This window comes from Haemorhous mexicanus, chromosome 10, assembly GCF_027477595.1.
Source record: "Haemorhous mexicanus isolate bHaeMex1 chromosome 10, bHaeMex1.pri, whole genome shotgun sequence".
In the NCBI taxonomy this organism is placed as follows: domain Eukaryota; kingdom Metazoa; phylum Chordata; class Aves; order Passeriformes; family Fringillidae; genus Haemorhous; species Haemorhous mexicanus.
In genome coordinates, this window is record NC_082350.1 from 14,615,668 (window position 1) to 14,641,560 (window position 25,893).

The window sequence follows — 25,893 nt, forward strand, 5'->3', positions numbered from 1 at the left end:
GGCCAAGCCCTGCTGCTGCTGCTGCTATGGCTCGGGCCGGGGCTGAGCCTGGAGGAGACGGTTCTGCTGCTGGGGCTAACCCCACTGGAGCCTGAGATGCTAAATGCCGTTTTCCTTGAGCTCCAGGAGGGTTGTGGTGGGCCTGGGGCTGGTGCTTGGATGGAGGTCAGCCTAATGGCCATGCCTGCTCACCAAAGCTGCTGCTGCTCCCTCCCAGAGTTTCCCCTTCCCAGGGAAGGCAGGGCATGTCCCCGTCCCTTGGGGCAGATGATGGCATGAGCTGTGAGGCAACCCTGGCCCTGCATTCCACAAGGAGGCTGGGAAAATGTCACTAGGGCTGGATCACTGGGCCTGTGGAGGAGCTCTCTCATTTGGGCTCCTCAAAGGACTGGAGTGGGCCCGTGGTGAGGCAGGGGCTGCTGGTGCTTCTCTAAGGGTGGAGGTGGCCCCAGCACCCAGTCCCTGAGGGACTAATGTCCCTTCCTTCACCCCTCAGCTGTGGTGTGAGCCTGTGGGTCCTGCTGCAGGGCTCAGGCCCAGAGGTGTTCCCCTGTGCTGGAACACAGGCAGGACTCCCTCTGTGGCCCCAGCCCAGCCCTCCACCCTCCTCCTCCACTTCAGCAATGCTTGGCCTGGTGCCTGGGACCAGCTGGTCTCTGTGTGCACCGGGGGCCACCGGGCTGGGGGGATTACAGCAGGGTGGGCACTTTGCAGCAGCACGGGGTAACTGGGGGGGTCCCAGCACTGCCCTGCAGGCCATGGGGAGGGCTCACCCTGCCCAGGGTGCCAGTTCAGGCAGGAGTGGAGGTGTGCAGGAACAGGGGCTGAGGGGGGAGCAGCGTCTGCATGGCGTGGGTGAGCATACTCAGCTGCTTGGCAGATCAACAATGTGCTCTCCCAGCCAAGCCCACAAGCTGCTAATTTTAGCGATTACATGAGTTTTTCCATGCAGTCTCGAGTCCCTTGGTGATTCAGAGCCACTCAGCTTTGCTGCATCCGCCACCCTGGCCGTGGGGATGTGCTGGAGATGTGCCAACATGGACAGACAGACACGGGACTGTCCTGCTGTCCTGTAGCAAGGCAGGCAGCTCCAGCAATAAGTGACACTGCTGTTCTGGGGCTCCATCATCTCCTTGAAGATGCAGGGATACAGCAGTGATTCCACACTGTCCAGGGCTTGGTCAGGGGGCTGGTGCAGCTGGAGGTGGGAAAGGTCCCCAGGCAATGCTGAATGTGGGGCTTTCCTGCAGCATGGACCCACTCTATCCAGCACCGTGTGAGTTCCTGGCTATGTGGAACAGCCTCTCCCTGCAAAATGCTCATCTCACCCTCAATCACATCCGTTTGCTGTCTCAGGAGCTGCCTCTCCCCTCCAAATGTGTGGGGTGGGTCCATGCTGCTGTCCCGAGCTCTCACACCCTCTGTTCCTCTCCCTTGTAAGTAGCCTGGGGCAACCCCCCATGTGCTCACCTCTGGGAGTGGCTGCAGAAGTTGCTCACGGGTGTGTGCCATTTGTTACTCAGCCCTGCTTTATTTTTAGCGATGTCTTGAAAACAATAATCTTTTCTGGCCAGAAGCCAGAGGCAGTTTCCTGAGGCCTGGGTAGAGGCAGGGAGGTTTTTGTCAGGGCTGTTACCTGGACTGCTCTGAAATTTTGCATTGTGGTAGGGACCATAATCTGATACCCACCCCCCACTTGGGGCAGGGTGTTTGAGGTACCCATCACTGCATCCCTGTCTGCCCTGGGGCAGCACTGCTTGGAAGGAGGTGACTCTGACATTCCTGGGATGAGCTGGGCTTGGGGCAATGGTTTATCGGAAGTGCTGAGGTTTGGTTTCTGTGCTGCCTGGCTGAAAAGCTGTGAGCTTCTGGATGAGTCAGAGCAGGCAGAAGCCCAGCAGCACTGGCAGTGGGCAGACAGAGCCATGATAAGGCTGTGATAAGGCTGTGAGAGCTCAGCTCTTGTGTCAGGGCTGCAGGGAGCAGGCAGCTCCCAAGCCCAGTGCCTGACCTCCAGCTGCAGTGCTGTCACAGAAGTGGGGAGACTGTTTTGGGAAGTGTGGTTCTGGGAAACTGTTGTGTCACTAGAGTGTGAACTAGAGTACTTGGTGGGTGATGTTTTCAAAATGCCTATTCTTTGTGCCCAAATGCCTGGGTATTGCCCCACAGCAGGCAGGAAGCGTGGCCAGGGGCTGTTTCACCCACTTTCCAGCCAGAGGGGTCTGTGGCCATCCAGCATGTCCTATGGCAGATGGCCTCTCATGCAATGTGACATCATGGTGGCTGTGTCCTCCAGCTGAGGTCCCACTCCCTGCCACGTTCCCACGATCCCTGTCTCCTTCCTTTGAGACTGTCTGGGAACTCTGCTCTCCATCCCTGCAGTTTGCTGTTTGTCCTGGTCTGGTCCCCTCTCTGAACAGGGCAGCTGTCCCTTCCACTGCCCTGCAGGCTCCCAGCCCTCACAGCATGACACATTTCCTCCCTTCCCCAGCAGCAGCCCCATGCTGTTCCCATCCTGAGCAGCTCCTCGGTGCCACCGGAACCTCAGCAGAGGTTGCTGCAACGGCAGAAGCATCGGTGGGGTGGGGATTAGAGGCAGGCAGGGAAGTTCCAGCTGCCCCGTGCTGACCAAGGGACTGCAGTGTCTCTCCAGGAAGCCCAAAGGGGCCACATGCACTGACTCTCCTCACCTCCTTCCTCCCGAATATCCATTCCCGGCAGCTGCTGGACCGGGACTGCCCGGAGGAGGTGGGCCAGGTGGGGAGACCTGGGCTGGGTGATGGGACCCAAGGGCACCCCAGTGCACCCCTCTGTACTGGAGGAGCAGGGGAGGGCTGGCAGCAGGTGCCCCTGAACAAGCTGATGGATACTTTCCAAACACCCCTGGGTACCAGGCTCCATCACCTCTGTGTCAGGACTGCTGAGGGGGCAGAGCAGGGGCAGCCACTTGTGCTGCTCTGGGGTTCCAGGGATGCCTGCAGTGCGGGTTCCTCAGCACCAAGGGGTTCCTCATGGCTTGGGGGCAATGCTCTGGCTTACTGAGGGCTCTCTGAAGCAACCTGGTCCATGGCTGGCACCCACACAGCTGCTGACCCTGGCACAGTTCTTGCTTCCTGGCAGTGCTGGTTGTGGTGCCCACAGGACAGAGCCTGGAGTGGGTGCTCATGGGTTTGTGGCCCCTTGGCATCTGTGGCTGTGGGGGGAATGAGAGCTGTGGCCTGGGCAGGGGCAGTGTGCCAGGGGTCTGCCTGCACTGGTGGCCCTAGGCTGGGGCACAGCCCGAGGTCCTGACACTTACAGGAGCCATAGATGGGGAAACAAGAGCTGTGCCTGTGCCAAGGAAGTGCCATGGACCAGCCCTGATATGGACTCATGCCAGGGAAGGACAGGGTTTTGTGCCCAGGGGTCCGGCTTTGCTTGTCTGCCCCCATGGGTCAGTGGCTGTGTCCCACTGGGGACCAGGGGGACTCTGAGGGCCAAGCCACTGCCTGGGCACTGGCTGACCTGAGCAGCATGTTCACAGGGCCCTCTGCTTGTCTTCTTACAAGAGCACTGGGGTTCAGGAGGGGAAAACCCAAAGCTGATCCTTGAAATGCTTGCTCTGCTGAGGAAATAGGAGTTGGAAGCAGCTCTGCTCCAGCGCTTTCCCTAACCCCGCCACTGCCCCTGTGCTGATTCATTGATTTGGACGGGTTATATACTGGGAGGGGAAGAATGAACCACACTCTGCTCTCCTGCCAGCACGGAGCTGTGCTCGCTCGGTGCTCGTGGCTGCAGGACACTCGGGTAAGTCTCCTTCTCCTGCTGCCCTTCTGAGTGGACACAGATTCCAGGGACTGCCAGGGCAGCTCTGAGGGATGGTGGTGGAGTGGTGGGATCTGCACATTTAGCACTTTTTCATTTGATGGAGATGTTTATCTTGCAAGGGTACTCCGAAAAAGTGAGACCACTTAGATGCTGTGGGAGCTGAAAAAGTTACATAGGCAATGTATCCCAGACAATGATCAACAGAGAAAATGAAAGGGGGCAAAGAAATATTTTGGAGGGGCTGATGTTAGGAGCAGTGGGATGCTGAGGGGCTGAGCAGCAGAGAATGTTCTGCCTCTTGGTCTGTAAGTTTTTTATCCCCAGAAGAAAAAGAGATATCAATTGTTTCCAGCTGCCTTTCCTGAAGGTTACTGCAGTGTGTGTGCTCTCAGTGCTGCCTTACCAGGGAGTGACATCAGCAGGGCTTTTGATGTGCTGAGCTTTTGGGGAAGTTTATAAATGTCTTGCTATAAACATAGCTGTTCTTGGATGCAGATTGTTTCCATATGGGAAACATAAACCATGCTGGCTTGTGGAGGGCTCCTCCCTCCTTGCCTGAGAGCAAGAGTGTTCCCTGAGGGGAGGGCAGGGAGGAGGGCAGGGGCTGTGCCCCAATACCTTGGGTGCCAGCTGGGGCACCTGTGGCCAGACCCCTGTGCTGCCTGAGTCGCCTGTCTGGCTGAGCAGTGCTCAGAGCAGGAGCTGCAGGTTTTCTCCCTCCCTTGTGCCACATGAAGTGTTAATGGGGGGCTGCTCCATGCCAGCCTGGCATAAGGCTGCTGCTTTAATCTAGGGAGGGAGGAAGCTCACAGGTCAGAGGAGAGAGGAGAGGGTGTCCATGGTATCTGTGCTCAGGGGTAATGGAGAGCTTTGCTGGGCACCACCCCTGGGACCAGCCTGCGTGCACGTGCCCACATCAGACACTCCACTCATGGCAGAAACAGGCCAGGCTGAGACCTCCTGCTAGGGATGGGGGAACAGGGCCAGCCTGTACCCAGCCTGTGCTGGGGAGCTGGCAAGGGTCCTGTTCACCCACACTCCTGCAGGACTGGGGCTTAAGCATCCCTAGGCACTGCTCTTGGATTTGCAACAGGAGCTCAGAGGGTGCTGGGGGCACTGGGGCAATGCTGGGACCCACTGCAGGTGCCACGAGCCAGCTCTGGTGAAGGTCTGGGCTCTTTGGTGGTGCTGGGAGGCCAGTGCTGCTGGCAGCAGCTTGCCACACTGTAAAACAGGAAACCACACTCCTGGCTGCCAGAAGAGCCCAGAGAGCTGGGACGCCAGGGATGCCACTAATAGCTGTGGTATGGCAGCCAGGCACTGTGGCCTCCAGCTCTGTCTTGCTCTGAGCTTCTGCCAGGGCTGACTCAAGCCTTGCCTGCCCCAAGCCTTCCTTGTCTGCCCTTTTCTGCCTCGTTGCCATTCTGGGAGCAGGATGGCCACAGCCTTGGTGCCTTTTCCAGGGGTAAAGCAGCACCCATCCCTTGCAGTGGCTCTGGGAGCTGGGAACCCCCAGGGTTCAACCCCCCTTCTTTGTTTTTTCTGCAGGCCCAATGGAGCAGGGAGGCTGGCAGCAGTGGCTGCTGCTGCTGGTGGGCATCCAGCTGGCCAGCAGCCAGTGCCCAGAGCAGTGCCAGTGTGTCCGCAGTGCCCAGGTGGAGTGCTTTGGTGCCGACATCAGCACGGTCCCCAGCCCCATCCCTGCCAATGCCATGACCCTGCAGATCATCAACACGCGCATCGCCGAGCTGGGCGACGCCGCCTTCGGCAACGCCTCCCTGCTGATCGGGCTGCGCGTTGAGAAGAACCTCCTGTCACGCATCAGCCCCGGGGCCTTCCAGAACCTGCCCGACCTGCGCTACCTCAGCCTGGCCAGCAACAAGCTGCAGGAGCTCCCTGTGCAGGTCTTTGAGCCTCTGGACAAGCTGGAGTCTCTGCTCCTCTCCAGCAACCAGATCCTCCAGGTCGAGCCTTCCCACTTCGCCCATCTGAGCAACCTCAAGGAGCTGCAGCTGCACGGGAACAACCTGAAGGAGCTGCAGGAGGGGGTGTTTGACCAGCTGACCAGCCTCACCAAGCTCAACCTGGCCAGGAACAACATTGACCGCCTGCCGCCTCGAGCCTTCGAGCGGCTGGCGCGGCTGCAGGTGCTGCGGCTCTACGAGAACCGGCTCCGGCACATCCCGGTGGGCACCTTTGATGGGCTGCCGGAGCTGCAGGAGCTGGGGCTGCACCAGAACCAGCTGGAGACTCTGTCCCCGGAGCTCTTTGTGCACAACACCAACCTGCAGAAGCTCTACCTGTCCAACAACTTCCTCACCACTCTGCCGAGCGGCGTCTTCTTGCCCCTGCACGCTCTCGCCAAGATCACCCTGCACGTCAACCGCCTGCGGGACATCTCCCCCAGTGCCTTTGGGCCCACGCCCAACCTGCAAGAGCTCTGGCTTTACGAGAATGAGCTTTCCACCCTCCCTACTGCCGTCTTCAGCAACCTGACCCAGCTGCAGCTCCTGGTTCTCAGCAAGAACCGGCTGCGGTCGGTGCCACCGGGGGCTTTCCAGGGCTTGGGGGAGCTGCTGGAGCTGTCGCTGCACTCCAATGCCCTGCGCCGCCTGGATGCCCGGGCACTGGAGGGGATGCCCAAGCTGCAGAACATCTCTCTGCACCACAACCAGCTGCAGGCACTGCCACGGGGCCTCTTCAGGGCCACCCCTGGGCTGCGGCACCTGCAGCTGCACTCCAATGCCCTGGAGTACCTGCCTGCCGGCATCTTCTCCCCACTGACTGCCCTGCGAGAGGTGAGGCTGCACAACAACTCCTGGCGCTGTGACAAGGGCATCCTGCCCCTGCAGGGCTGGCTGGAGGAGAACCCTCTCAAGGTGGGTGAGATGCCCCCACTGTGTGCCCAGCCTCCCGCCCTGCAGGGCATCCCCATCGCCGGGCTGCCACAGGACCAGTTCATCGACCCCCAGCCCCCCACTGCTGCTTCTCATCCCAGCACCCTGCTCCCTGCTGACACCTCTGAGGCAGCATCAGATGATGCCTCAGCAGCAGAAGATGCCTCAATGGAGCCCGCCACAGGGCTGCCAGCCTCTCCACAGGAGGATGAGGAGGAGAAGAAGGAGGAAGAGAGGGGGCAGTGGGGGCTGACACGCCTGCAGGGTGGGGTGGTGGTAGCAGTCATTGTGCTGGTGTGTGTGGCCCTACTAGCTGCTCTGGTGGCACTGGTGGTCTATGGCTGTAGGAAGAAGAGCCACGTCGTGCTCATGAGGATGAAAGCTCCAAATGAAGCCTGAGTATCTGGCAGACCCTGAGGGCAGAGGTGCCTGTGGGGTCAAAGGACATGACAGTGGCTCTGCACCAGCTGCCCTTGCTGACTGGGATGGGACAACATCACCGTGTGCGCTGTGTGTACCACTGTCCTGCTCTGCTTTGCCCTGGCCCTGCTCTGCAGCAGGTCCTCCCCACTGAGTGACCTCCCATGGCTGCCCACCGTCCCCAGCCCTTCCTGCCTCCAGTACAGGCTCTGTGCTCATTCCCTGCCCGGGTCCAGCAGCTGAGGTGTGGGATGCAGAGAGGGACCCCTCGAGCCAGGAGCCACAGCCTGGCCATGATGGTGCTTTACCCCAGATAACAGGACTTCCCCATCCTTCGCCCTGCCTCATTCCCTGCTGCGCTGCTGCCCTCATGCTGCCTGCTGCCCTCAGCCCTGCCCAGCCCCTCTTCCCCACCTTCTGCCCCCTCCATGCCTGCCCCCTTGCCCTTGCCTGGGCAGGCAGTGTGAGCCATCATGCTGGGCCAGGAGCCCCTTTGCCCCAGGGGAGCTGCATGTCTTCTGCTGCTCTGTCACTCACCGGTGCCTGGGCAGGGCTCCCCGCAGGGCTCCAGGCTGGCACACCCTGAGTGTCTCAGCTGCGTCCCAGTTGCCCTCCCTGCCTGCAGGCAGGGCAGGCCAGAGCACAGCCCTCTCCTGCTCCTGGCATCTGCCGTCTTCCCTTGTGCTCCTCCAGCCAGGAGAGCCATGGGACAGTGTGCTGGCATTGGGGATGGGCAGGAGCAGCCCCCCAGCCCTCACTGCATGCTGGTGCTGACCCTGCTGTGGCTGTGCCCCTGCCTACAGCACCCTGCCTCAGCCCCACAGGGTGCCAGGGGGTTGCACTGTGAGGGTAGACGAGTGGGACAATGGGTATGAAGTGTCTGCAGCGGCTGGGAGAAGCTCCTGTGCTCGTGTTCCTGGACTGCTGGAGCGTGTTGGGGCTGCTTCTACTCCACCCCATTCCTGGTCCTCATTTCCTTAACACCCTTCACCAGCTAGTGAGCAACCTGGTCCTGTTCTGCTTTCATCTTCTTACTCTCCTGAGTGCCCTCCTGTGTGTGCCCAGTGCCCCTGCTTGATGGCAGCCCTTGGCCAGGGGGGATGCTAGCAGCACAGAGTGCTGGCTGCTCTGCAGTTTGCAAATGGGTGCCATGCCAAGCCCCTGTATCCAGCTGCCTTCTCCAGCTGTAGCACAACCTTGATTTTGAGCGATTGAGCTCACCTCCATGTGTGCTGCAGTGGCACCAGGCTGCCTGAGGACTGCTGCTGTGGGACAAGGTGCTTATTTGGTGTTCCCCCTGCAGTGCTGGCTGCTCACAGCACCTCAGCAGCCAGTGCTGGTACAAGCAGTTCCACGCTGGTGCATGTGAGGGGTCACCCCTCTGGGCCGAGTCCTGCATGGTAACAGGAGACTCATGACTGTGTCACGGGGCTGTTGGGTGCTGATGTGTGACCTTCTCATTAAAGTGCCACTGTCCACAAGTGCCAAGAGGTGTTTATTCGCTCCTTTATGGTGGGCAGCAGGGGAATGGCCCAGCAGGGACAGGGGCTGCACTTGATTTCCACTCCTCAGAGATTTTTACAGTGTTGAGGAAAAGCCTGTACGAGTTGGTGAGGCTGGGAGAGGGTTGTGGGCTGTGTTTGCAGAACCCTTGCTGGTCCCTGGGCTCCAGCTTGGGATGATGGACCAAGGAGGGCTAAGCACACAACAGCAGTGGGTGGGCTTTTGGAGAGTAAGCTGAGACCTCAGCAAGCTTCTTGATGGAGACACTGACTGTCTCCTGCACAGTCCTCTGCTGGGGTGGTGGGTAGCTTGCTTGGCTCCCTTCAGAGCTGGCTGCCACAGAATTGTGTCAGCTGTGTTTTTCCATGTGTCACCATCTGCTCCATGAGACTGACTGAGTGCAGTGAAGTATCCCTCCTCCTGCCCCTGGGGGTGTCTCCCATGGCTGCTGCCAGTCCAGCCTGTGTCAACACCGGCCCTTGCAATGCAGCTTTTATGGTAGTGTGGGCTGCTCCTCCAGGCAGGCTGAAACTCCTAGGGAGTTCAGCTGATCCATGGATCCTCTGCCATCCCACTGCTGGCTGGGATGCAAAACCCCTGGTGACCACCATGATGGTCCCACAGTGGTCCCCTCACCAATGAATCATAAGGTTGGAAAAGACCTCTAACCTCATGTACAGCCTTCATCTGCCTTGATAAGCTGCACCTGGTCACTTCTCTCATGGCAGAGATATTTTGAGCACCATTTCCCAGTGAGATTTAATAAAGTTCTGAGGCTCTCTTAGGGGGCTTCTGGAAGCAAGTATGCTGACCTTGGTGTGGGACTGGAGCCACCTATGACAGCAGCACCCTGCCACCATTCCTGCCCCAGTGGATGTCCAGGGCCAGAACCCCACTTCCTTGCCAGGATGCTCACAGGCAGCTGCCTCTGGCCTCACCTCCAGTGCCCCGGAGGCCGGGTTATTTTTCAGAGTGCTCCAAGGACACGGGTTGTTGTTGCAGATAACATTGAGGGCAGCTCCGCCCCAGCAGGAACAGCTTGTCCCTGGCTTGCCTGGCTTCCCATCCGCCCCAGAAAACACTGTCCCATCCCAGCAAGCAGCATCCCTGCACATCTGCCACAGGTTTGGTGACCGTCCCCGTGATGCTACACTTGGTAAGTGATGCCCACACTGCTTGGGTAGTCTGGGGGCCTGGGATGGGTGGGAGCCACTGTTGGCTCTGTGAGCACAAGCAAGAGGGAGGAAAGGAAATGCCAAGCCCAGTGTAAGTCCAGGGGAGCTCCACTGATGTGGGGTGTCTGTAGGTGGGCCTTGCTCTGGGGTGGGAAGTATCCCCCATCACGAGGCAGCACTGGCATGTATCCCAACTAGGGAGGGACTGGCAGAAGTCTAGGAGCCACTGCCTCCAAAAGAGCTTCTGTGGGCTGGGAATAGGCATTTGGTCAGGCTGAATATCCCTCCAGCAGGTTGATGCTGCTCTGATTCCCTCTGGGAAAAGAAGTACCTGACAGAAAACTAGAAATACACATGGTGGACCACACAGCTATTGCCACTGAGCTCAGAGCAGCCCTGCAGGGCTGTCCCCATCACCCAGTGAGTGCAGCACAGCCCTGTGTTTCACAGATTCTCCTGCCCTAAAACCTGGCTTTGTGCCTGTGGAGACATCTGATGATGGTACAGGTTTCCCTGAAGACCTCCACGGACCCACACAGGTCCCACCTCAGCAGCTGCTCTGCAGGATGTGGCTGCTCACCACCTTTGGTGAGGCTGTCACAGGGTGGGCTGGGGCACAGAATAAAAACCCTGGGCAGACAGCTGGGCGGGAAGTGCTCCCCATTCCTGCACGGGGAGTACTGGGGAGGTGCTGGCAGCAGGGGCTGGAGGGATCCCCATGGCCAGGGCAGCTGCCTATGCTGGTGGTGTCTCAGAGGTTGATCCTGCTGCATTTCTGGCTGCAGAAGCCCTTTCCTCAGCAGTGCCTGCCTGTGGGTGCACAGGGTAAGGCTTGGTTCCTTCTCCAGTGCAGGCTGCTGATCTACGTGCTGCTGGGGCTGGGGTCCCTGCTGGTGGGGGCACAATCCCCATCCTGCCCCCCAGCCTGCCAGTGCTATGACACCTCCAAAGTCTTCTGCTCAAACGAAAGGGTACGAGAGATCCCGGAGGGCCTGCCAGGAAGTGCCACCCACCTCTTCTTTGTGGAGACAGCCCTGAGCAGCATCCGCAGCGGGGACTTGGGCTCCAGCACTATGCTCACCAAGCTGGTCTTCATCAATAACAACATCCAGGAGCTGCAGGCTGGTGCCTTTCAGGGACTGTCCAGCCTCACTGAGCTGGAGGTGTCAGGCAACTCCTTGTCAGCTGTCAGCCCTGGGATGCTGGCAGGGCTGACCAGCCTCAGCAAGCTCTCCCTCAGTGCCAACGCCATCCGCACCCTGCAGCCGGGGCTCTTCACTGCCTCTTGCCGCCTGCAGGACCTGAGCTTGTCAGGGAACAAGATCGAGGCACTGCCCCCTGGCATCTTCCACCCACTCCGGCGGCTCCGGGCCCTGGACCTGTCACAGAATGCTCTGCCTGAGCTGCCGGATGGGCTGCTGGCCCCACTTGTCGCCCTTCGTGTCCTCAAGCTCAGTGACAACCTGCTGGCACGGGTGCCTCCTGGTGCTTTCAGGGCACTTGGCCAGCTAACTGAGCTCCACCTGGATGGCAACCGGCTGGAGGAGCTGCCCTCGGGCATCTTCTCCAGGCTGGGGGCGCTGCGGCGGCTGCATTTGCAGCACAATGCCCTGGGCAGCCTGGCCCCTGACATCTTCACGGGTCTCCTCAACCTCACTGTCCTCAGCCTGGAGGGCAACAACTTGGCCACCGTGCCTGCCATCCTGTTCACTGGCACCCCTGGCCTCCTCCACCTCTCGCTGGCTCGCAACCAGCTGGAGACACTGCCCCAGGAGCTCTTTGCTAACCTGTCAGTGCTGGAAACACTGGAGCTCTCACACAATGCCATAGATCACCTGTCCACTGGGGCTTTCCAGGGTCTGGAAGGGCTGAGAGAGCTCCGGCTGAGCCACAACAACCTCTCCAGACTGCCGGCGGGGCTGCTGGCTGGGCTGCCCCTCCTCGCCGCCCTGGTGCTGGACCACAACCGCCTGGCCCACCTGCCCCCGGGGCTCTTCGATGCCAACGATGAACTGGTGCGTGTGGGTCTGGCTGACAACCCCTGGTTCTGTGACTGTCACCTCTCCTACCTCCTGCACTGGCTCCAGAGCTTTGCTGAGCCCCTCATCCACGGCCAAGCCTTCTGTGCCAATCCAGCTGCTCTCCAGGGCCAGTCCCTGCTGAAGGTCTCTCGCGGGCAGCTGCCGTGCCCGGGAGCAGATGATGTCCCCCCGGAGGAGGGCTGGGACACAGATGTTCCGGGGCAGTGCACCTACACCAACCCCGAGGGCACGGTAAGCGTGGCCTGCAATGTCACACGGTGCCAGCAGCTGAGCCTGCGCCTCCCTCCTCCCGGGCAGGAGCCGGGCTTGGGGCCAGCCTACCGGTGGGCCTGGGTGCTGCGCTCCCGCTGCGGCACGCTGCAGGTCAGCGTCCTTGTCACAGCACAGAGAGGGAACGAGGTCACTCAACCAGGTCTGCCCGAGGTGCCCTAGAGCTTGGGCAGGCGTTTGCTTCTGCTCCGGCAACCTCTGAATCAGCCTGGGAAACAAACAGCTCTCCGTCTCGCTCTGCTACCGCTTTTCCCCAGCTGTCCCCGAGCTCTCCACAACAGCTGGTCTGGGGCTATTTATCCTCTCAGCTATGTGTTTCCTGTGTATTTCAAATATAATTAAAATTTGCCTATTATTTCTGTGCTACTAGTTCCCATGGCAGAGAGAGGAATCATTCTGTTCCCCCCACCACTGTCTGTGTGTCTGGGAGAGACATTGAAGATCCCTGTGGTACCTTGGGATCTTGTCAGGAGTTGTGCATGGTGGGGCAGAGTGCAGGTGCCTGGTGGTGAGTAGGTGCCACTCTGGCATTCTCATGGTGTGCTCGTGTCTGCCTGTTGCAGCCACCTACCCTTGGCACTGCAGAGGGAAGAGAGGCTCAGCTGCAGCCTGGCAAAACCTGAGGACACGGATTTGTGTTGTCCAAGGGAGGTGTGGGTGAGTGCTGCTGGTTACCCAGCAAGGGCCATGAGCTGCCTGGCTGCAGGGTGAGCTCCAGCCCAGGTGAGCACAGGCAGGTCCCACCCCTACCCTGTCAGGGCTTGGTCTGCAGCCCTGCAGCCTGAAAATGGAAAGTGGCAAGTTTCACATAAATGGGAGGAAGAACTTTGCTGTGAGGGTGAGTGGAACAGGTTACCCAGTGAGGTTGTAGAGTCTCCTTCTCTGAATATACTAAAAAGCCATCTGAACAGAGCCATGGGTACCCAGGGAGCCCTACTTCAACAGGAGGCTGGACTAGATGACTTCCAGTGGTCCCTTCCAACTTCTCCCGTCCTGGGATTCTGACTCTGACCTGTGGAGACTTGGCACAAAGTCCCAGCAGTGCTGCCCACCCGGGGAGTGACAGGTAAGGCGTGCACTCCCCTGGGAGGGCGAGCGTGGGTGTAGGAAGGGCACAAGTGTCTGTGTGTGTCCGTGTGAGAGTGTCCCTGTGTCTGTGCGCGTCAGGGCGGGCCTGTCCGTGTGTGTCTTCCCGTGCCCCTGAGTGTCTCCGAGTGTCCCTGAGTGTCCGTGAGTGTCCCCGTGTCTGTCTGTCCGTGCCTGGCGGTGCGGCGGTGCTGCGGCACCATCTCGTGGCCATCGGGACCGGTCTCCGCGGGCAGAGCCGGCGGTGGGGAGCCCCGGGGTGGGGACATGGATGGATACGACGCTGACGTTGGAAAGGGGTAAGGCTGTTGAAAATATGCAGAAGTTTGTTTATAAATTTGGCAAGAAAAGTGCAATGAAACCCAGCAAGCAGAAGCTGAGCTTTTATAGAAGCAGCTGAAAATGGAAGAAACTTAAATGCAGCCATTGCAATTACCCATTGGGAAGCAATGGATATCCTGGCAGTTTGCCTCAAAATGAGCATCCCACAGGATGCCCTGCGCTAGCCAGGAGCTCTGGGTGTCACCATGGGAGGGTCTTCGGCTTGCACTGGGGTGCAGCACACAACTGTTGAACCACAAATGTTTCCCTGTTTATAAGCATTAATAAAATGGCTTCGAAACTGCACTTTTAGCTACATAAGGCAAATGCTGAGGAATGAAACAGCTGTCTGCTGTGTCAATGGGGGGAGTGTTTGTGAAACTGGTGAGTTACCCTGCTGGAGATAGGGGTCCACAGAGACCATGGCTGTAAACAGGCTGGCCTGGAGATCTTCAGCTTTCCCTGGATGTGACGAGTCAAGTGGTGACAGCAGATAACGCCTGGGAGTACGTGACTGCGTCCCCTCCAAGGGGTTTCTGCTGTGGCCTCCTGCACTTCGGGCACAGCTCCCCTGCCGGCTCCCCGGCCGTCCCTTATCTCCGCACACAGACTTGTGTCCTGACCTCACGTGAAACTGAGCCTCGTGCCTGGGACGTGGATAAAGAGCTGGCCAGGTGATGAGACTCCCATCCGGTGTCCTCACTCCTCCATGGTATGGCTCGCCCCGGTGGCTGAACTCGTTTTCAAGTGCTCAGCCAAGTAAGTGATGCAAAATGCTTCTTTTGTGCTCTTTAAAATGTGCTGGGAGGGGCGGTGTGGAGGGCTGTCGGTGTTTCCTTGCAGCAAGGAGCAGGGGAGGCTTCAGTGCCATGAGAAAGGACCATCTCTCCATGACTCTGTCTGGCTGGAGTGTGGGACAAACATGAGACCACAGTAAATGTTTTAAAAGGGTTTTGTGGTTCAAAACTGTCTATTTTCGTCCCTACACCCTCAGATGTTTCCACATTTCACCCACTGCACTGCCCCTGCAGCAGAAGTGAAGCAGGCACTTCTCCAGCCCAGCCCCAGCTCTTCCACCTGGGTCCCTGGGGAGAGGATGGGCAGGGTTCAGCAGTGCCTTCTGCCCGGGGAGCCCTGGGGGGCGGCCTGCACAACCAATGTCACCTCCCATCCATTTCTCTTCAAACCCAGTGGCTTTCAGTCTCCTGTATTTGCTGTTGTCTCAACATTCTTTAAAAAAATAACTTTTCATAGCAGATTTACCCTCCCAGAATAAACTCTTTTTGCATGGTCAGCTTTGATTGTCACCCAAGAAGAAACTCATACCTCTCTTCCCTGCTCCCACCCAGGGCTGTGAATTAAAAGTTGGAAATATGGTCCCAGTGAGGTGCTCATGGCAGTTAAACCCAGTTGATGTGTTAGGTGAGTGTTTCCAAACGTTTCCATGGAAGAAGTGGGCTCTGCTAGTAGGTGTGCATCAGCGATTTCACTTCCTACCTGCAAGGTCAGAGCCCCAAATGTTAGGTGTTAAATAGTTCATCTGTGGACATTCCAAGATTTTAATGAGCCTTGCTGTAAAGCTTGGTTGCTGTTCTCAGGTTAACTATTTCTGTCTGCCAGAGCTGCATGACCAAGGCCAAAATATGGTACAATTAGCAAGAATCCTGAAAAAGAGGTGCTTGGAAACCATGTTTTAAATCAGCCCCCTGAACTGGGAGAAGCAGCAATGAAATAGCAAGTCTACCCAGCACAGTATGGAAATTCTAAGAACACAAGGTTCTCTGGTCTTGGCTGGCTCCTGGGAGCCCTGCTGATCCCTCATTAGCAAGTGCAGGGCAGACTGCTTCTGTTGCTGCATGAATGGGCTGTTGCCCTGCTGACTAATTGGGGCAGCACTAATGGCAGCAGCACTTTGCCTTCTTCACCCAGGCAGACTGAGCCTGCAGTTCAAACATGTGAGAAGGGCCAGAGAACAGACTGTCCAGCCCTTGTCCCTCCTGGAGCATCTCCCAGTGCAAGCCATGAGCTGGCTTGCCTTCCCTCTCCATCCCTTGGTACCAGCAGCAGTGAACTCGTGTAAAGGCAGTGCATGTTTGCTTGTCCAGTCTCTCTTTCTCATGAAATGACCCATGGTATGTGAATAGAAGAGTCCTGAGAGCTGAACAACAGTGTGATAACACAGTTCATGAGCTGTGGACAGAGATTTATTATTCTTCATAACTGATTTTTGAAACTTTTTTTCCCAGGACAATGTACCAGCATTTCCTTTTCCTTTTCCTCCTGTCCTTCAATCCCCATAAATGCCAAGATCAAATCCTGGGTGAAGATCAATATGAAATGCCCAAAGACTACCAGGAGGTCTACAGAGGGACAAAAAATGATGTCAAAGAGATCCCAAAGATTGCAAAACCCTTTGTTTCTGAGATGATCTTTGTGCAAACCAGCATCACTTCTATAAGTAAAGGTGCCTTCAGGTACATGCCCAACCTGATCAAGATTTTGTTCATTGGCAACAAGATCAAGACTGTTGAACCTGGAGCCTTTGATAATTTGGACAAGTTGAGGGACTTGGACATCTCTGGTGCCTCATTAGAAAAACTGTCTGTGGGCACTTTCCAAAACCTCCCAAGTTTACAGAGGCTGGAGCTGAGAGAGAGCCAGCTCAGATCCATCCCCAAAGGCCTGTTTGATGGGCTGGAAAGTTTGGGAGAGCTCTCCCTGCACGTCAATGCAATCTCTTCTCTTCCAGAAGGCATTTTTGATTCTCTTGTCAATCTAACTTTTTTGGACCTGTCTAGAAATAGGATCACAGCTCTTCCTGTGAATGCCTTTAGCAAACTCACCCAGCTGCAAGTCCTCCGGCTGTATGAGAATGAGTTGCAGGACCTCCCAGAGGGACTGCTAGACAGTCAGCTGGAGCTGCAGGAGCTCAGCCTCCAGAGGAACAGGCTCAGGGCACTGCCACCCATGCTTCTGAGGAGCCTGCCTCACCTGGAGAAACTCCTCTTGGACAACAACCTCATCAGGGTTCTCCCACCTCAGGGCTTTTTTGGTTTAAACAAACTGAAGTTGCTGACTCTGGGCTCAAACCGTATTATGGAGCTCCCCTGCTGCCTTTTTGACACCATGCCACACTTGCAGGAGCTGGATCTGGGCAGGAACAGTTTGGCCACACTTCCAGAGGGCATCTTTGTCAACCTCACATCCCTTGGCAAACTCATCCTGTCCCACAACCAGCTATCAGCCCTGCCAAGAGGGGTCTTCACTGGGCTCAGCAAGCTCTTGGACCTCCAGCTGGACACAAATCAGCTCTCTGCTCTGGATGAAGAGGTCTTTGCTTCTCTCCCAAATCTGAAAACCCTCAACCTTCGAAAGAACCAGCTGGAGAGTGTTCCCCAAGGGCTCCTAGACCCTCTGAAGAAGCTCAGCTCGGTGTATCTGAGTGGTAACCCGTGGAGATGTGACTGCAACCTCTGCTACCTGCACCGCTGGATCCTGGGCAACAGGGAGAAGGTCAAATTGTCCACCCAAGTCTTCTGCAAGAGCCCACCCCACCTAGCAGGGCAAGAAATAACACTGCTGAGGGACGAACACCTGATTTGCCCAGGTACTCTGCCATTTAACTCCATACCATCACAAAGGATATCAACATTTCTATCACGTGGAGCTGTGTCCACAGCAGCACCAACCATGCTGTCATTGGCATCCTTTCCCATCAGGACACTGCCAACCACTCTTTCACCTGTGGTCACTTCTGCTGTGTTGCCAACCGTGCCAATGGAGGCTGCCTTCACCACTCTGTCCCCAGCCAAGCCATCAGAGGTCTTTGTCACCATCCCACCACCAGCTGTGCTGCAGAAGGCCTTCAGCACCAGCCCAACAACACCCAATAAGCCCAAGAACTCCACCACCACACCATCAACAACCAGTGTGCCAAAGTCCTCCATCACCACCCCATTACCAACTGTGCTACCAAAAGCCTTCATCACCACCTCATCATCAGCTGTGCTGCCAGACACCTCCATCACCACCTCATCACCAGCTGTGCTGCCAAAGGCCTCCACTGCCACACCACCATCATCAGCTGAGATGCCCAAGGCTTCCATCACCACCCCATCACCAGCTGTTTTAACTTCAGCAATCGTAAGGCTACAGACTCCAGGGGCCACCCACCCAGAACCTGTGTCACCCACTCCAGCTTCTGCCACCACACAGGTGCCAACAAGCTCACTGGCAGGCACCACCAGACAGGAGCCTCCTGCTCTCTCAGTGCCCAGGGAGAGGCCAGCCACCATCCCACAGGGAGCACCCATAAGCCCCCTTGTCTCACCTTCCTCCGTGGCCCTCTGGCCATTCCCCAGGACTGCTGCTCTGGGCACAGCCCCGCTGGCCTCGCGTTCACCATCACACCATGCTCCTGCACCAGGCAGGGAATGGGGCTGTTCCACCGCCTGTGACTTGTCCACAGCGGGTGCCCAGCCCACCCCCACTGCTCCCCTAGAGACTCCTGCCCTGGCAGGCACTGTCCTGCTCCCAACACCTCCCATCCCCACACTATCAGACAGCACCAGCCCCTCTCCAGCCTCCCTTCCCCTGATCCCCAGCAGTCATCGTGCCTGGGGCTTGTCCCTGTGGACCAGCCCATGGCAGTGCCAGGTGTATCTGGCCTTGGGGCTGACCGTGCTGGCAGTGCAGGCTGCCTGCACACTGCTGGGGGGGGTGGTCGCCTTCCTTCTTCACCAGGACACCCGCCACCACCCCGTGCCACCGGTGAGGCTGCTGAACCTTCAGGCTCTGGCTGCTCCGGGGACCCCTGAGCCAGCCCTGGCACCTCCTTGAGCTTTGCTGCCCTGTATGACCTGGGTAGTGCCAGCTGTCCTCCTTTGGGGCTTGCAGCCGTGCTGGCCGCAGCGTGCGCTGTCCCTGGGATGGGGGTCCCGGCACCCAGGCCGATCCCAGTGCAGGGGGTCCCAGCAGCCAGGCTGTTTCGCGATGACTCCTGGCCATGCCGGGAGCTTGCAAGCCCATGCGCGGTGTCCCTCCCTGACGGCCCTTCTGCCAAGCGACACTAGATGGCATCCCGACACAGGCAGTGGCTGCCACCGCCTGAGCGCGGCCACCGGAACGCCGGAGCCTCCGCACCCGCCGGCCGGGACCCCGCGGTCAGGAGCCGTGGAGGGTCAGGAGCCCCCACCCAGATCTCCTCCCATCCCTGGAAGGTGCTCGCAGTCCTTGGAGGAAGATATCACAAGGCTTCCTGCCCCGCACCGTGTCTTGTTCCCTGTGCCACGTTACAGGACGTGTCAGTGTCTGTACCACCGTCACACGGACCTCTTCCCCTCTCCCTTTCCTCCTCCCTGATATTAAAGCTTCCTCTGCATGTCTGATGGGCTGGTGAGAAGACTATTTTCATCCTGGGGCTTTTCTTGCCCTGACCTGCTGTGGGATATTCCTGTTGCTTGCTGGAGTGTGGGGCCCCCAGTCAGGGCTGGGGTAGGAGCAGGGCTGACCCTCCACAGGCAGTGGCACTGTGAGACAATGGATAAGCTTTTCTTCCCACTCTTAAATCTCGTGTCCTCCAAAACCCCTTTGTGGTGCTGCCTGCCCAGCCCCTCTGGAAGACTGATATTTCAGTATGGCTGGCCGTGTGCTTCTTTACCATAACCTCACCCGGTGCTGAGCCCTGGCTGCAGGATGGGAACAGCTCTCTTGGGAAACTTGGCAGGAAGGGTTGATGAGAGCCTTCACCTCCACAGTCATGGGCTTCTGCCAGGCCTAGAGAAGTGCCAAACTTAAACAAAAGTGCCTGTTCCTCTGTGGTTTCTGCCTTCACCAAAAGTGTTGAAACCTTTCCTGGGAAGCTTTATTCCAGAAGAATTTGAGCTGATGAACACAGGGGTTTTTCCCTTGATTTGGGTCTCTAGGTAGCATTTTTTTTGCTCTAGGTTCAGTGTTGATTTTGCCCTGTGCAAGGTAAGCTGCTCCCAAACTTGACCACAGTTTCTGCACGGTTGCAGGTGTCTGTCTCCAACTCCTTGCCATTCCTGCTGGTACCTGCTCCATTTTGTCCTGCCTTTGGGTGGCCTTCCCCAGTTGTGTGGCATAGGGGCTACCTGGCTTGGAGGTGTCCCAGGGAAATGGTCCCTGAAAAGTAATAGTCTGGACATGTGTTTCACAAGGAAAAGTGGGAAAGCAACTCAGAAACCTCCTGGCCAGTGAGCCCTGAGTACCCCAGTTCCCCTGCAAGAGAAGGCCAGAGAGGGGGAAGGGGCTTTGTGCTGGAGTGCATGCCTGCAGCTATGCATTAGGGACCTGAATATACATCCTTGCTAAGAACCTGTGCAGTGTTACAGGCCCTTCAGCTACTCCTTGAAGTGCTGCTGACGGCTGTGAAATACGCGAGGCGAGCGGGGCAGCACATCTGGGCGGGATGGAGCGAGCGGCCCCGGGGCCAGGGCTGGCACAGCAGGTAATGAGATACAGATGAGGGGGAGGGAGTGTTTTTTCTGGCAATCCAGATGGACTCGGCTTAATACTTGATTTAGTGGGTTTGAAAGCGGGGCCTGGCTGCTGGGGAGCGGACCCCGAGCACTTCCCGAGGTGATGAGGGGGGGGGTCTCTGCTGGCTTTTCAGATATTTAATGGCCCAGCGCAGTCTAAACAGGGAAGTACTTCGGGGTGAGATTAGCACAACATAATCACATCTTAAAAGGTCTTCAGAGACACAAGGCACGTCCGCTCTCATATTAATTACTGGTTATTAATAAAGCTGGGGTCAGGCACGAGGTGTTGGCTCTGGAGCGTGCTGGTTCCCTCTTTGCAGGGTGGTGCTGTATCCAAAAGCAGCACAAAGCCCTGCAGCCTCCACCTGTGCCCATCCGGCTCTGGAAGCCAAATGGCCAACATTCCTACAGCTGCTTTTAAAACTAATTTGCCCCATAATACCCCGAAAGGGCCATATCTTTCTAAGTGCCCTGAACACCTCTAAGTGCTTCAGAGTGCTGTAAAATAATAACAGCCAAGGGTGTTCTCAGCACGGGAATTTGCTGCTATGATCGATTTGTAATTTGCAATGAAAATACAGTGTGCGTGTTCCCGAGGCCAGGCTGGTGCAGCTGGCTCTCAGGCAACACTTGGCTCCCTCCACCACTTTAGGGCCAGTCCTTGGAGGGTTACGGCTGGGCTGGAGGAATTAGCAGCTGTTCTCATTTGCCCCTCTTGGGGCCAACAGTGTACTCCAGGAGGGAAGGAGCTCAGAGGGATGCAGGGTGTCCTGGGGTGATGTGCCTGAGCAGCCTGTGGGGCAGCACCCTGGGGTTTGCTGCTTGCTGAGAAGAGCAGCCAGAGAGCCCATGGAGATGGAGCAGAGCAGGGGGAGCTGCACCAGGGAGATCAGTGTTTGCTGCTCCAGGGCTACAGCTCGCTGCAATGAAGGTGCGTGGCTGGGGCAGGGCTGTGGAGTGCAGGGTCCCCAGCACACCCTGTCCACTCTGTGGAAGGTCCTCAGCACACCCTCTCCACTCTGTGGAAGGTCTCTAGCACAGCTCTCCACTCTGTGGATTGCAGGGTCCCCTGCACATTCTCTCTACTCTGCTGTGGGCAGCCCAGGCAACCCTTTGCAGCGTGTCACTGAACTGGGTAGTGGCTGATAGTTTTCAATCTCAGAATTTCTCTGGTTTCCCTGAACTCAGGTAAGATTTTAGCATTCACAGCACCATGTGCTGAGGACTGCCCAGGATTGCCCATGCACTGAATGAGACATCTCCTCACTTTCCTCTTCCTCTCCTTGGTGCTCCTTGCGCAGGATGCCCCTGGTTCTCGCTTTGGAAATAAAAAAGTTGAGCATCCCTGTGTGGCTTCTCCATGCTGCTCCTGACACTCTACACCTCTTCCCAGTTGCTGTGACTGCCTCAGTCCCTCACAGCCTCAGGTGACCAACTGTTAGAAGCAGAGACAGGACACCATGCATGTGTGTCCTTGAGCAGTGCTGGGACCAGGGGTCTCCAGCATGGCCTGGGAGTCCTGCAGCTGCTGCTGGCTCTCTTCCTGCCCTTTTCAGGTGAGACGTGGTTCCTACAGCACTGTCACTCATGCTGCAGCACTGCCTGTAGCCCTCTGCTTGTCACCCCTGCTGGAAGCCACCCATGCTGCAGGTGTGGTGGCCTGTCCCTGCCACCTGCCTCAGTTCCCTTTCCTGTCCCTGGGGCACCCCATGGGCAGAAAGGGGACTCACAAGCAAAACTCTTTATTGTGGCTCATGGGAAGGGAGGCAATGAACACCTGCATGAGGGGATTTGCACAATAACCCGCACAAGGAGCAAGCCTGGGCCTCTGGTGGGCAAGTCTCACTGCTGGCTTGTCACGAGAACCTGTCCCAGCTCGTGGCCACGCTGCCACAGCCTCTTCCCTGCATGCCTGCCTTTTGTGCTGGTGCCAGACATGTGCCAAGCTGTGCTGGAGCAGTGTCTCAAAAGCTGCTGGTGTGGTTTGAGAGGCATGGGGAGCTGGAGGCTGACTTCTCTGTGTGCTGTGGGCACAGCAAGAAGGACCTGGTTTGACACCTGTTCCTGTAGGAGCAGGGAGATGCTGGCAATGCCACTGGAGAGGTGGAATGGGCAACATAGGTCCTGCAGGTTGAGGACACGAACTCAGGCAGCTCCCTGGCAGAGGGGACAGCTGCTGGGATCAGTCTCAGGTCCGGCTGCACAGGCATGTGCAGCACTCATCCATCCCCTATTGCAGCCAGCAGAGATGGCCTGTGGGCTGGCAGTCATTGCTTAGTGTGATGCTGTGCCTCCTTGATGCTGGTGATGGTTTTGAACACCAGCACCACTCCTCTGTGTGTCCTCTGGATGGTTTGTCCCCCTCTCCATCCTTCCCATTCAGCTTCCCTCTCCACACCCAGTCACAGTACCTATCCAGCCATGTCAGGCTGCCTCTTGCAAGGAGCGCTGTGAGACACATGGGGCAAGAGCTGAACTGGGACATTCCTGCATTTGCTTTGCCCTTGGCATCTCACAGCCCTACTGCAGCAGGGGCCTGGCTTCCCCAGGGGCAGATGGAGCAGCAAGAGGACACACAGATTAGGGATGAGGCTCTGGCAGGTGGGGGGCTGACACCCCCCGGCATTCTCATCCTGTCTGCCTCCTGCCTTGGGGTGTCCAGGCTTTTATCCAGAGTTTGGGCAGGGCATGAGAGCAAGGGCAAGAAAAACAAGCTGGTGCATCCTCCCTTGGGCAGTGAGAGAGCCTGGAGGGGCGGAAGTTCCTGTTTGTTTAAGGTGCAAACAAGTGCTGTTAATCTGCTGCCTGTTTGTATTTCTTTAGAGCCCCTGAGTGTGGGGGGAGCGGAGATGGGGTCTCCCCTTTGTGCGGGGGCAGGGTCAGGCTATTGGAAGTGGAGGTGAGAAAACACAGAGGGGCAGCTGGAACCTGCTTTGGGAGGGAAAGATTTTTTTCGGCTATTTATGATAATTAGTGGGAAATGTTCCTCAAGCGTTTCAGATGATTCTGTAATGAAGTTGGGTCGAATGTTTCCGCTTTGTTCCCCTGGAACCATTAAAAATCCCCCTTCTTTGGCTGCCTTAATGCAATGCTGAAAAGGCACAATGGCATAAAAGTGGCTCTGGGCAGGGCGGCACGCCTCCCACCCCGCCAGATAGAGCCCTTCAGAGCCCAGATTTTCTGGGTTATAAACCCCAGCACTTGTAATGTTCATGCAGGAGCTGCTGTGGATCCTGTGCCCAGGGCTCCTTCATATCCCTAATGCCGGTCAGAGCACACCACTGAGCTTGGTGTGCTCAAGGGGAGCAATGGCCAGCACAAACACAGCAGAGTGACAAAGGGCAGGAGCAGCCAGAGATGCCATCACTCCACTGTTACAGAGAAGCTGCTTTCTGCCCGTGGTTGTGGTGGGAATTTGCTGGGGTGAAACGTTGCGCTGGGAGAGGACCAGTCTTCATTCAGGGCAAAATGGGGGGTCCAGCCCAAAGAAAAATCCTTCTGATTCTAGGCCAGATCCTGCCCTGCCTGCTGGGCCAGGCAGCACCCAGGCATCAGAGCAGAGCAAGGGGCCTGAAATCCAGCCAGGACCCTCCAGGTGAATCATTAGCAGTCTGCAAGAGCTGGCTCAGTCTCCTCTTGCTTTTAGCAGTGGAAGGCTTTTCCAGCATATGTGATGAAAAGAAAATCCACCTGCCTGATCTCACACATCTATCAGCACTATTTCCCCAGGGAGGATGTGTAAAGCTAATGGGAGCTCTCCTGCTAGAGCTGTGATAAAAAGAGAAAATGGCAAGAGCTTTTAGTATACTGGTGGGGGCTGAATGTGATGGATTTTGGCCTCCCCATCAATATTCTCATGTGGACTCAGTTGAGTTCAGTGTCCTAGGCTGAGCACGGGGCTGCAGCAGGCAGGGGGGAGCTGCTCCACTTTTGGCTGGGCAAGGGCAGCTGGGGAGTGCTTGGGCACCCCGTGTGGGCACCCGGCATTGGCACAGTCCTGCAGCTCTGCGGGGCAGGAGGGAGCCCTGCCTGCTGGCCAGGCACCTTCCCTCCCCAGTCACTGGAAGTGATTGCTAACTGGGACCACATCTCCCTTAATGCCCAGCCCCTGCCCTGTGGCTGGAGCCAACTAAGCCAACAACCCACTAAGGTACTAAATCATCCAGTTGTGGAGAGTGGTTAAGGACTACCAGCACACCTCCCCAGGAGCTGCCTCATCCCTCTGCTTTGCCTGCCCCTGCCATAATCAAGCAGTCGTATCAGTCCCTTCACTCCTTTCAATGGGGGAAAATTTGCAAACAAATTCCTGCCAGCAGGACTTTTGAGCTCTCCTGCATGGTGAGATAAAGATACCTGTCACCTCTGCCCTGTCCCCAACACCAGCTCCTGCTGGGAGCACGGCTGGGGAGCTCCATGCTCTCCACAGGGCTGGTGACTCCAGGCAGTGTGGGAACAGGCTGGGAGGGCTCTCAGGAAGAGCAGAAGGGCTTTAGTTTTCCTTGAGATAATGCATGGCCCACAGTGATGAGGTGACACAATGAGCCCTGCTGTGAATTAGCTGGATCCTTACCTCGGGTTTCTGTTACAGCAGGTCCTGAAGTACCACTTGAACATGATGCCTTTGCCAGTTCCCATGTCTGTACCACCAACCTTTTTTGTGGAAAAATCTCAAGATGCACAGTAAAGTTTCTGTGGGAGCTGAGGTAGATGTACTGGCACTGAGATGAGTATTTGGATGGTGTATGTCTGCAGGCAAGGGTAACGGGTCCTGGGCTAATTGCAGTGCGTTGGGTCTGAGATGGGGATTTCAGTGCAGGTTGCTGCCTGCACCATGCTTTAAGGCTCCACACACAAATGGCTCTCTTGGCACAGTTTGCAGTGGGAAACCAGCTCTCTTGGTGTATAGGAGTGATGATATGAAGCCTTATGGAATGTGGCAAGCCCGTGACTTCCTGAGCACACCGCAGCTGCGGCCAAGGCTCTGGCAAGCGTGTTTGACAGAGCAGGTAGCTCTGGTACCACCCTGCCAGCACATCTCCACCCCCTCCCCCCGTCCCCCCGCCAGGCCCGGCGATTGCTTTCCGATGAATTATTTACATAAGTTCTCAGCAGCGGCTGCAGACAAAGCCTCAGGTACGGAGCAGCAGCGTGCTCCTGACCTTTCCCACCGCCGGACAAACGGAGGCAGCAGCACGAGGCGGGCGCACAAAGGCGCTGCGCCGGCCGGAGCGCTGACCCCGCTGTGCCACAGCTACCTGCTGCTCGGCCACAATGGCCCCGCGGCCCCTGCCGGCCTGCCGGGCCCATGAAAAAGGGCCCGAGATAATAATGAGCCTGACTACCACTGCTCTCTTCAGAGAACTGAGTCAACTCCTTGGGAAGAAAGGGAAAAGAAAAAAAAAAAAGAAGCGGAGGAAAAAAAAAAAGAAAAACCCCTCTTGGATAATAAAGAAGTAACAAATGAAGACTGAAAGCCTATAGAAGGCGTCTTAACCCAGTGAAGAAAAAAAATGTCAACATCTGTGGAGCTGTCTGCAAAAACAGACCAAACCCCTAATGAATACCCTCTAGAAAAGACATTCACTCGAGGAAAGGCAAAAGGCTACATTTTTCTATGGAGGTATAAAGATTTTGATGAATCTGCCCTTTCCCTTTCCAGTGCAGTTGAACCAAGCACTAATGTTCATCTTCAGCTGTATTAAAGAGTGTGGAGGGGGGCAGAGGGGGGAAGAGTCTTGATCTGAAAGCTTATGGGGAGGGTGGATTTAGGGAGCCTGGATAGATGTCTGAGCACTAAAGCAAGGAAGAAAAGCAACAGGCATTAGAGAAAATACTGTTTAACAAGAGTTTCCTTAGTCAACCCATTTGA

The 25,893-nt window shown here is 57.0% G+C and overlaps 2 protein-coding genes across 2 annotated transcripts; both read left to right on the top strand.

Moving 5' to 3' along the window:
* The first annotated feature begins 3,595 nt into the window (after positions 1–3,595).
* Positions 3,596–12,485, top strand: LRRC15 (leucine rich repeat containing 15). The gene is made up of 5 exons (XM_059855989.1): positions 3,596–3,786; positions 5,356–7,097; positions 8,444–8,489; positions 9,641–9,783; positions 10,651–12,485. The coding sequence occupies exons 2-5, from the start codon at positions 5,361–5,363 to the stop codon at positions 12,274–12,276; spliced, it is 3,552 nt and encodes a 1,183-aa protein (XP_059711972.1). The 5' UTR covers positions 3,596–3,786; positions 5,356–5,360; the 3' UTR covers positions 12,277–12,485.
* A 62-nt stretch (positions 12,486–12,547) lies between these two features.
* LOC132331730 (uncharacterized) lies at positions 12,548–18,908 on the top strand. Its single transcript, XM_059855456.1, has 2 exons — positions 12,548–14,280; positions 15,768–18,908. Exons 1-2 carry the CDS (start codon positions 14,231–14,233, stop codon positions 18,358–18,360), a joined length of 2,643 nt encoding a protein of 880 aa, XP_059711439.1. The 5' UTR covers positions 12,548–14,230; the 3' UTR covers positions 18,361–18,908.
* Positions 18,909–25,893: the final 6,985 nt, after the last annotated feature.